A 12,041-nucleotide genomic window follows, 5' to 3' on the forward strand; every position below is an offset into this window, starting at 1 on the left:
GTCACGGGTCTGCAAATATTTTTCCTGTGTTCGGAAAAGAGTGAAATCAGAATGCAGGATTTCACATTAATCTCCGCACCAGATGGTGATATTCCAAATAGTCTTTTTAAGGTGAGCATGTGACCTACTGTATGGCCGAGGGGCTTTGGAGTCACGTGATGGAATGAATAATACGACTGATAGAGCTTCGATTAGACAACTGACCTGGTTACCGTCTGTAGCCACGAGAAGCAAAGTTGACATTTCTGGATCACTGTCCCCAGAGGCGTCGCTTGCCAACTTCTGGGACATACAGTCTCACCAAAGGACTGACAAGCAGGGACAGACAAGGGACAGCTAACGCCGTGCTGCCGAAGGCAGGCTGAAGTTGGAGAACTTGGGCTATTTTTCTGCTTCCCCATCCCCCCGCCTCCCGACAAACCACATCTTGACTCATATGGTCGAAAGAAAAAACTCTTTCGGTTATTTGATATTTGGGAAACCTCCAGGAGACCATAACTTAGTTTGGAGGAAGCCTTGTCTCTCACTTTGCTGGGAACACACACACACACACACACACACACTCTCACTCTCTCTCTCTCTCTCTCTCTCTCTCACACACACACACACACACACACACACAGACACACGAACGCACACACGCAGCTCTACACCATGGTGGTTCAGGCTGCAGTGGCTCCGAATAGATCTCAAAGACTTTTACTGAAAATTCCTTATGGATCTCTGAGAAGACGCAGCGTGGAGAGGGTAAGCGACGTGGCGGGCTGTTTGTTTTGCGTGGAGCAATTGCTCCAAAGAAAAGGAGATGTTTGTCTTCATTGTACATAGCATCCCTTCTGGTCTCCCTGTTTTCCTGAAAAATTTGAATTCCTAGGACTGTAGAATACTATGCCATGTGTAAATTTTTTTCTTAACAGAGAATGATGAGAAATTTGAAATAAATTTTTGCCAGCTATGCATGTGGGGGTGCCGTGTGAGATGAGATAGGAGGGAAGAGATTGGGGTGGGGACTGCCCTTTGGAGTCAGGATGGAAGATGTGAGTGCCTGCGGAGAAAAGCAGAGGCTGCAAACAGATGCATTAGTGTGACACAGCTGCGGATGCCCTCTGTGGGGTGACCGTGTCTTCCAAGGAGGCGCTGATGATGTTAAGGAGCTTTGATGCCTGGAGGGTTTAAATTATGCCCCCATTGAAGAAAATCCCCTCTGTGGTGGTGTTGCTGTTTCACATACCTTGCCATCATTTTGGATTTTTTTCTTAATACCACGGATTTGGGCTCAAAATGACTCTGTTAATTTTCTGAAACATGCTTACTTTTTGGTAACCCCTGGCAGAGATGATCCTGTAGAATAATAAGGATTTGTCCTTCTTTGGAGTGACCAAGGCACTTTTGGGGATGACTGAAGCTAGCTGTCTTTGGTATGTCAGGCTCTTTCGTGTAAGGACAAAATGCCTACACCCCCACAGGCATGGAGTGCTTTGTAGGTCTCAGAAACCCCAAAGCTCCTGTTTGAATGATAGCAGTCCCCTCTGTGAGCCGTGGAGTCTACTTAGACATCCTAGTTTAAGGTGTGATCTCACAGCCATAAGGCAAATAACTTCACAAAAGGCTTTCTTGATAGATAAGCAACCTGCTGCATCTTATAAAGGGGAACCAGGTTGAATTTGAGTCACTTTTTCTGGCTGGTATACTTACTACTCAGTGATTTTTAAATTTAAGGAAAACACAGTTGAAACTTTAAAATACAAGGGTCTATCTATAATGAAGGTGGGCTTGATTTCCTGTCTTGTGATGAGTGACATTCTTTCTGCCATTTGAGTACTGATGGGGAAAAAAAAAAAAAAAAAGCTTTACTTCCTATTCTGTTTGTGTGTAGGTCTATATTTTTTTTCAAAGATTTTATTTATTTATTTGACAGACAGAGATCACAGGTAGACAGAGAGGCAGGCAGAGAGAGGGGGAAGCAGGCTCCCCGCTGAACAGAGAGCCCGATGTGGGGCTCGATCCCAGGACCCCGGGATCACGACCCGAGCCGAAGGCAGAGGGTTTAACCCACTGAGCCACCCAGGTGCCCCTGTAGGTCTATATTTTGAGACAGATCTCTTGTGCTCAATATCAGAGTCATCAGCTAATATACAATAAATGCCTATCTATACTGTCTCCTGCCTATACCAATGGCTTTAGAGCATAGGACTAACAATTACAGCAAATGTTAAAAGTATATCAGGCTTATATTGAATATGATTTTAGGTTTGGTTGAAAATTTTCTGACCTTTGCAGTAACTAAGTTTATATCATGTGTTCCGTTCACAACTAGTCATTTAGAAACATGAATTGAACAGACCGGAGTTCTGGAAACTGACAATACTGAGGAGAGAGTTATCTGGACATAGGCACAGAAAAATTCCATAGGAACCTTTATTTAACCATTAGAATCTCCAGATGGATGTTCGATAGATCATGGATTTTTAATAAATCCTGATATATGCAGTTACCATTTCTGTTATTCACTGTTAACCAATTTAAGAAAAAACTGACAGCCTGTGAACACAGCATCATACATAAAACATTGTCTCATGTGTTGGCATGTACTTACATTGAAAACACGCAGACCTATTTTTTGCCCATGGGCATACACCTGTGCTGCACGGGTCTTAGACCTGCAAGCTGCTGGGCCCTTAGGAGAAAGCACACACATCACTGAAGCATCAGACATCCTATTCATCTCGGCTGCTAGAGGTGAAGTGAGAGGGTTGGGACACCATTGCTCACAGGAAGAGCGCCCCTGCATTCCTTATGAGCCACCCATTTCCCCTTCTACTCTAAGGAAGGTTGATGCTAATTGGAACCTATGATGAATGTGTCACTTCCAACTGGGCATTTTATACTGTTGCTGACTTGATGACAGTTTTCAGAATCAGAGTCAAGCATTTGAGTAAAATGAAGGCAGGAAAGGTGAGAAGTGGCATCTGCTTTAAGGGTAGATACTGGGAACTAGCACTCTTTTCTTGGGACTCCCTGAATTAAAAGCAGCAGCACCTTTTCCAGTTACATCAGCAGCCTAGAGGGTGACAGACAGTCGGGTTGGTTTCCATTGTCTTGAGATACGTGATGATCTTAAGGTCTCGCCTCTGTACTATCTTTACTCCAATGCACTTTTTTATTCATTACTTCATATTACGATCCTGAGTTGCTGGTGAGACACAGAGGATGGGGGTTATCACACTTGTCCTGTAGGAACAGGGAAGCCAAGGCACAGAGGGGTTTAATCTTCTGTCCAGGGACGTACTGTCGACCACAGAGCAGGACCCATGTCTAGGAACCCAGGACCTTCTGTTCCTGTTTCATCATCTTTGCTCCCTGGGGTAGCGTCAACATGGCAACCTACCCCCGAGCAAAGGATTGTAAGCAACTTGTCACCAGGCCATCCCATGAAAGGGAATATAGAAGACTCATGACTGAGGAGAATAATGATTTCCAGGGCTGGTCATGTGCCCTCAGGCACCCAGGAGTGCTCCATTGGTCCTGTTTTCCAACTGCAGGTTGAGTTGAAAGAAAAGAAATGCACCTTTCTAACTATGCTAGTCATCAAATCTGATTTCAGAAACACTCATTCAGACTGCAAGATCGGGCTCAGTTCTTTTTCATAGTTTCACGGGCTGCCACGAGCCCATCACGGAGTGAGGCGCGGTGGCAAAAACAAAGAAATACAAGATACTTTGCTTGGTAAGATAGGAGAGATTAGGGATACAGGTTTACCTAAACAAAACAGTATTGACTTAACAGGGCACGATCTTAGCTACAAAACAAGAAATGAAGACAATATAGGTGCTGAAAGCAGCAAAGTGGGTGGAAGGGGTAGGGCTTGCAGTCACCAGGTCCCCAAAACTCAGAGCCTCACTCTTTACTAATCGTGTGATCTTGGCAGAGTGACCAGACTTGCTCAGCGTTGTTAGTTTATACATCAGTACTCTCCGCCGTTGAGGCCGGTTGTTATGGGTTAGAGCGAACATATGTAAGGACCTAACACAATACCTCACATATAGAAAGCAATTATTAATGAAAGGACATTTTTAAAATTTGCCTATCTTGGAGTGGAGGGACACTTGGCTTGTATTTTTAATAGCTGATGGTCTTTACACACATATATACACTCTTGGTCACACCTCACTGTCACCTGGAGAGGTCCTTTAGGGATTTTTACCCAGTAAACCCAAGACAGACAGGATCTCCTGGTGATGATTTGCCTTGGACTTCCCAATTTTATGTAAGACACTTAGAAAACAAAGTGTTTCAAATTCATTGCTTACGAATGCCAGCTAACTAAACTTACTCAAGCCCATATGCTTCTATAGGGTCTCTCTTCATTCCAAAGCCGATGTTGTTACTCCAGAGGTAAAAATGAACCTATGGAAAATTCTAATGAATCTAAGAGTACAACATGTAAATGAATTAAGGAAAGAGCAAATGTGGACCTTTTTCCTGGGAGTTTGCCTTGGAGTGGGGGTAATGTTTTTATTCAACTACTATGACCCTACACTATGAGGACATGGTATCATGTTGGAGATTATCTTTCTTTATAGTTCCAAAACCCAAGAATAAGTAGGCTAAGCTTTCTGTGGCCCAGCCCAAACTGTTCCAGATGCATGTTTATTAAGGATGCTCCTCTTCCCATTGGTTTATCCTCTCTAGCATCCAGACCCACATATGCCAGGAAGGGCTGGACATCTCTGTTCTCCTGAATGGTGCAGCACCTCAAATTCAACATGTCCAAAATGGAATTGGTCATTTCCCTCATAATCCTACTCCTCCTTCAGTCCACCAGCTACCTGAACACACAGAACAGAATCCAGGCACCCACCCTACCCCCTCCCTCCCCTTGGCTCAGGCCACCATTATCTTTCACTTTCAAACAATTGCCATTCTTGTTTCCCCAAGTCCATGCTCTGTGTTGCAGCAATGTGATCTTTCTAAAACAGAGTCAGGGTCGTGTCCACTAGTCTACTTAAAACCTTTAAGTGGTTCTCTGCTTCAAGATAAGGACTTATATAAATGTCTAAATATAACTAAAAGGCCTTCATGATTAGGACCTTGTTACCCTCTCCAGCCTCAGCTCTCCCCCTACTTTACCCTGAGAGTGCTGGACTCCCACCACACTAAACATTCTGCAGTTCCTCCAAATGACTATGCTCTCTCTTGCCTCAGGGCCTTTGCACATGCTTTGGTCTGCCTGACACACACTGCCTCCTCCCTCTACTGCCTTAACTTCCTAGTCACATCCTTTCAGCCTAAAAGTAATACCATTGAGAAGGTTTTCCAGACACCCTGCCCCCTCCCCAAGTCTGAATGAGTGTTCCTCCTTTGGGCTCCCCTACCTTCTGCATTTCCCTGACAGCAAACTGATCACTCTGTATTGAATCCCCCTGTTTCCATCCTATTTCTGTCATGTCAGATCTCCACATGATGACAAGCTCCTTGAGGGCAGGAAGCACATCTTGGTCTCTGGTTCATAACAAGAGTGTAATAAATATCCACTAGATGAAAAAAAAATAAATGAAATCTGAAAGTTTTTTATAAACTTCCCTCAGTGAGAAAAGTTGGGAAGAAGAGCAGAATTAAGACATGAACAGAAACAGCCTCATTTTCTTTTACATTCAATTACCCCATGCCCAATTTTTACTGATGGGAAATGTGTTTACTCCTATATGTTCATACAACTGCTCTGAACTCTTCAACCACACATGTATCTTAAAGTAGAAAGAAGCATGTGTGCGAACAAGTGACCAGACTTAGCTGATATGTCTCTTCACAGAGTAATGTAAATTTGACATTTTTATTGGGGAGTGGGGAAGAAATAAGAAAGCATTCTCTTTTACCACAATTATTTGAATATTTAAGTGAAAGGATTTTTTTTTTTTTTTTGGTCTTGGAAAGACTGAAATGGTGTGATATTTCTGGAGCAGTATTTTTAACACAGTATAAATTAAACCTTTTTGCACCCACATTATTCATTATTTGATGTGTTATTTCAGGTTGACGTATTGCCAGTCTATTATTTTGCAAACCATTACATTATCACAGCTGCTAAGCTGAATAACTTAAGAATTCAGAATACAACAGAGTCTCTATAGTCGAGTGTGTGGTGCTTACATTCTGAATGTATTCATGCAGGGAAGTGTGAGACTTTACCAGAAACACATACAGCAGACGGCTTTTAGTGGATATTTATTACCATTGAAAGCAGACAGCCAAGAAACTGTTCAGACAGATCAGTGTATTCACACATATTATTATCCAACCCCCTCATCCTGCATAAGGTTTTGTTCCTTCTATAAATATACTGCTCTCTGGAGAAGAACATGGCCTATCAAGGACTCTAATTCTCTGGTTCATAGGCCACATGGAAGGCCCTTTCCCCCCATATTGGCTCGTCCCAGGCAATTCTAAGTGACCCAAACTTGGTGAGCTGATATTGATTTTATTTCTTGCAGTAGCTTATGTCAAGTTAAAGCAATGACTTCCCATCTTGGTCAGAATGAGATTGCATGGTGGAAAGCCTGTCCCTATGGGTACCACTCTAGAGTTTTCATTCCTCGGGCTAGTGTGGAAAATGGGACAGGAAACTTTGATTTAAATGGCTAGGAGCCCCACGAACTTCCCCATCCTGCACCAATTGGCATTATCCAGCTGAGCATGAAACTAAAGGATGGTTTCTCTCTTTAGACAGCTTGTCCACCAGTCCTGACTGCTTCTTAGGACACAGATGTCATGGGTCACATGCCATGACTCATCCTACAGCAGTGCTTCTCAATCTTGGTTTCACATGGGAAGCTCCTGAGGAACTTTAAAAAAAAATTCCAGTGTTCAGGCTGGTTGGGAGACTGGTGTATGTCAGAATATTTGGAGAGGGAACCTGGGCACTGGTATGTAAGCCCCCAGAAAATTCTAGTGTGTAGGACACTGAGGTAAGTCATGGCCAAGATGAATCATCTGGGCCTAGTGGAGCTCAAGGAAATTATCTAATACCCGTACTTTCTGGTGTCTTCACATGAAAAAGAAATAATTGAGTGGATCATATTGGATTTTTTTTTAATCAAAACTGTCATTCTCAATAGGAAAAAGTCAGTTAAACTCCTTGAGAGTTGGGTCCGTATTTCTAGGACATCTTAGGCAGTGCTCAGCACTTGGAGGCCAAATTCTGGGTAATTAAACACAAAGTTCTGAAGTCACAGCAGCCAGTTTCATGCAGGACAGACAATTTGAGATCAGAAACACCCAATCCAGCTAGTCCCGCAGAGTTTGTCTTCATTGGAACGGGACAGTCCCCCTTCTGAGCTTTCCAACCTGCTGTATTGCAGCTATGTCTTCAAAAGCCATCATGTGATCTCTGAACACTTTCTGTGGGTGTTTTGAAAACAGATCTCTTATAAATTGCTCTAGCAGAGTGAGTATTATCCACCTGTGTAACATTAGAGCGTCTTTGGACAGACAGCTAAAAACAGTCCACTTTCGATTGTATTGATTCATCAATACACTTCTGAGAACACTATTATCTTATGTGTATAAAACAATATGGGAGAAACTATGGCAATGGACCTTTGTTTTCTAATCTGGGAGTAAATACACCACATCTGTGGGTTTTTCATTCTTTTCCTTTTCCTTTCTGGTCACTCAGTAACTAACTGCTTCAAAGGACTTGGTCAGTTTTGCTCCTAAGTTCCAGAACCTAGAACAGTGCCTGGCATGTATATTTGACAGAAAAATATTTATTGAATGACTGTGAATAGATGAATAAAAAAGAATGTCTTCATGGTCATAAACTCAGTCCTTTAATCAAATAAAATTGTCACCCAAAGGATAGGGTTGCAAAGTGCCTGCCTTTCTTATGCAGACACATATTTGTGTCACTGTTAGTCCTAATTGGTGGCTTATTTTAGGATGCTAGCTCTTCTTGGTAGACAACTTGCTCATGAAAAACTTACTGAAATTCTCTACACAATTAACACTTTTGAGTGTGTAGGCTGTCCTCCTTCCTAGTCAGAATCTGTATGTGAGTATTTTGAGATAGTCAATAAATACACCTCTGATCATTATCCTCTACTGCTTGCTAACTTTTCTCAAAAATGCCAAGGTCACATTTCTACATGGACAATGCTTCCACCTAGTCCTCTGATGCCCTGACTGGAACATTAATCAGGAAAACCAATAAGGCTTAGAAGTATATTGATCATTTCTGGAAAATGCAGTCCAAGTTCAATCAAATAGTCTCAAAATACAAATACTGCAGGGAATATAATACTTAGGAACCAACACACTATTTAGTAATTCTACAGATTTTTATTTAATACCTACTACATGCCAGGCACTGCTCTGGACCGAGGGGATGTGGCCAAGACTCTTAAGTGATGCTAAGGCCTCTAAGGGAAAATTGAGTGGGGAGGTGCTGCATTTTCAGATGATGTGGCTCTCGTCTGAGAAGAGACCAGGAGTAAAGGCGACAAGCCACAGAGCCTTCTGGGGAAGGACCATGCCCAGCAGAAGAAATCACCAGTACACAAAATGTGCAATGCCAGAGCTTGATGGGCTTGGAAATTAGTCGGGGGTGGGGGGTGGGTAGCAGATCTAGAGTAGAGTGAGGAGACGGGGTACGTGGGGCAGAGAAGCCATCAGGGAAGTGTTAGGAACCCTGGTGACAGAGGGCTGTGTGGGTCATGATAAGGATAGGGGGTTTTCCTCTGAGTGAGACAGAAGAAAACCAGTGGTCCAGGAATGGAAGGGTGACATAAGCTGACATGTTTTGAAGGAATCCTTGTGGCTACAAGGGTGATAGAAAAATGGATGGAAGCAGGGTGACTCATTCCATCATTAGTGTAAAAATCCTGATGAAGGATGATGATGGTTTAGATCAGAGGATATTCTGGAGGTGCTGAGAAATGAGAAATGAATGGATTCTGGATTTATCCAGAAGGTAGAGTTGACAGGATTGGCTGATGAATCAGGTGACAAGTGAGGAGAGAAAGAGAAGGGTCAAGACTGACCGCTTGGCAGCTGTAGCCTGGGGTTGAAACTAAGATTGGAGACACTGCCCAGAGGCCAGTGAGAGTGACAGCAGAACCAGGGGAGACTGAGAGCTCTATTTGGATGGGGTGAGCTTGAGATGATTAAAATTCAAATGGAGTTTCGTGTGCGTGTGAGAGTTCTGGCTACAGAGGTAAACGTGGACATTGTCACCTGTGCCCTGAAGTTGGCTTGTCTGGGCTCTCGAGAGCTGATTGTCCACATCTCTTCCCAGCTCCCCATTCAGTGGTGACACGTGGGCAGCTTGAGATGGGCCCTGGCGGGAGAAATGTACCATGCAAATTAGCAAACATTACGAATCAGTTCTTTTTTTTTTCTTCTAGAGAGTTCATAGTTAAACTAGGATACCACTAGCCGATGGTGTAGCCACAGGACCAGGTGGTGTCACCTGGGGAATGTATGTGGATGGGGGCGAGGAGGTGTCCGAGGACTGGGCCCGAGGCCACTCTAACGTTTAGAGGTCAGTGCCGTGAGGAGGAACCAGCAAAGAAAACTAGTAAGGAGCAGCCAGTGAGGTAGAAATAGAATTGCAGAGACATTCTCAGAAGGCAACATCAGGCTGTCCAGTGCTGCTAATAGCCATGGAAGATGGGGACTAGGAAATCATCTCATTACACTGTTATCAAACAGCTTGTGTATCAGAGTTGCTGGGCGTTTTCTGAATCTGAGAGGTGTAGTCTCCAGCCCAGACATACTGAATCTGAACGTCTGGGCCATACAACATGGACTCAAGTCTGAGAAACAGTACCTGCAACAGAGTTTCCCAGAAACAGAGGGACCAGTGAGGTAGAGAAGAGAGCACAGCCTCGGAAGGGGGAAACAATGCAGACAGGAAAAGAGAGCATCTCAGGACAATTTTTACTCAACCAAAGTCAATCCCGGACACAGCAAGTAGAGGGGCTATGGTGGAGAGTATTGGGGCAAAGCTTATGACAACAAAGGCCAGGAGTGAATCTCCTCCTGGTGGCACCCTAGGAACAGTGTTCCTATTTGACATCTCCCCCCCCCCCCCCGCAACACACTTAAACCACTGTATCAGAAAAGTAGAACTGCTCTGTCCTTTACAGCTTATCCAACCCAAAACAAAACAAAACAAAAAAACTCCCACGCACGCATAAGAAAGCAGATGAAAATTTTCACTATCTTTTGTTGGTCACCTATATAGCAAAAGCGAGCATTCCATCTCAAAGTTTTAGCTTTCCTAAGATTTATCTGAAGAAGACCTCTTTTCTTTTGCTTTGTCGGGCCTCTGAAACTTTTAAAAAAAAAAAATGGATTGATGTAATCGTGTGTCAGGGCTTCATCACTCAGCCAAGTCCCAGAATATATTTAGAAAGTATAGTTTAGGGTTGAGCCAGCCACTGAGGGACTGAAAGGAGCAAGTCCTAAGTTGAACTCTGCATCCAGGGCCTTGGAACTGGCCTGTAAAAGCAAGTGGATTTGAATTGAAACAGAAGAAGTTATGTCTTTGACATCAGGCTTTGTTTTACTGGGTCTTTGTGGCGTTCTTGTAGAAGAAAATCATGCTCATATCTGCCGGTTAGGTTGAAGGAAAATCACAGCCAGTAGCGATTTGAACACAGTCCTTGAGGTAGATCCCATCAGAGTGTTCCCCCAGTTAAAACATGCAGGTTTCCCTTCCCCATCCCCGCCCATTTTCCCCTTCTAGGTAAGGCGGTGCCTCTGGCACATCACATTTGAACTAATGAGAGAACAGTTCTAACAGCAGACGTGTTGTATGTCCCTCCCACGATTCTGGGCTGATCATGGTGAATAAAACTATTTTGTTTCTGGAGCAGAACTGGCAGGACTGTGTGTGGATGAGCTCAGTCGTCAGTGCTCTGAGCACACTCTTCTGCACACAAGCAGTAACACCCTTGCCTTCCAGGGCTGTGTTGTGTAGCCAGGTCCATGCATATAGGCAGCAATGCAGGTGCCAGGTTCTAGAACCCCTATTGTTAAAATGTCAACCCACTACTTAAGGAGAGGAAAAGGGGAGGGCACCCCTCATGGTGCTGGGATCCAGCTCTGAGTTTTCAAGTAGGAGAGCTTTTAGGGAGAGGAGCTACGAAAGAAAAAAAAAAAATCCTCCAGAAGCACTTACTGATTTGGACTCAGCAGCACAGAGCGAAACATTCATGTGTTTGCCCCCAGTGGCAGCTCTGCAGTCTCTCCCAAGAACCAGTGTCCGAAGAGCAGGACCCAGCCTCCCCAGGCCATGTGCCACCCCACTCATCATCTCCTCTGTGGGATAATACTAATATCCTGTGGCATTTGGTTCAGACAGAGTCTGTGCTCAGAGCCTCTTCACTGTCCTTTATTTCTAGTACAATTCCTTAGATGTGTGTGTTCTGTGGTCCCCTCTGGACAGTAGTGAACCAATATGCCTAACAGCAGATAAAAGTATCTTTGAGACTTGTGACTTCCTCTTTCCTTTAGTCAAATGACCTTAAGGTGGCATGAGAGAAACATGTATAATGTGCAGACCAAGACTTTCCTGTCCCTTCTGAGACTCACCAATCAGAAAGTGGTTATTTTCAAGAGCTTATATCTATTTCCTATGATACCCTTGGGACCTAATCCTTCATGTTAATCCTGGAATGCCTCTATTCACATTCAGTGTCCTGTAAATTAAGGCCCCATCCAGGCATTATAACTCAAACCCTATATGAGCCAGGTAGTCATATAACTAGGACAACAAGGAGAAGGGCCCTAATAAATGGGGCCAGTACTACTCAGCTCTGCCACAGGGAGACAGAGGTTCCTTGTCCTGTACTTCTGACATTTCCAAAAAATCTTTGTGCAGTTTTCTTCTAATTAAGGGAAAATGCCTCTGTGTGTGTGTGTGTGTGTGTGTGTGTGTGAGAGAGAGAGAGAGAGAGAGAGAGAGACAGAGAGAGAGAGAGGGAAAGGGAGAAATATCTCAATTTTTATATGTAGGCAACCATTCCAAGCTCAAAGAA

General features: G+C 43.8%; 1 protein-coding gene across 5 annotated transcripts in view; it reads left to right on the forward strand.

The window, feature by feature from the left end:
• FRMD4A (FERM domain containing 4A) overlaps positions 1–12,041 on the forward strand; it is a 622,361-nt gene that overhangs the window by 310,181 nt on the left and 300,139 nt on the right. Inside the window, exon 1 of one of the 5 annotated variants that reach the window (XM_047739604.1) lies at positions 595–747. The exons of 3 other annotated variants lie outside the window; for them this stretch is intronic. In XM_047739604.1, coding sequence (XP_047595560.1) covers positions 655–747 — 93 coding nt within the window. In that variant the 5' untranslated portion in view covers positions 595–654. Of the gene's footprint in view, positions 1–594; positions 748–12,041 lie in introns of those variants that run through there. One more of the 5 variants, XM_047739602.1, reaches the window with a different exon arrangement.

The sequence above is a fragment of the Lutra lutra genome, chromosome 8 (genome assembly GCF_902655055.1).
Source record: "Lutra lutra chromosome 8, mLutLut1.2, whole genome shotgun sequence".
NCBI classification, from domain to species: Eukaryota; Metazoa; Chordata; class Mammalia; order Carnivora; family Mustelidae; genus Lutra; species Lutra lutra.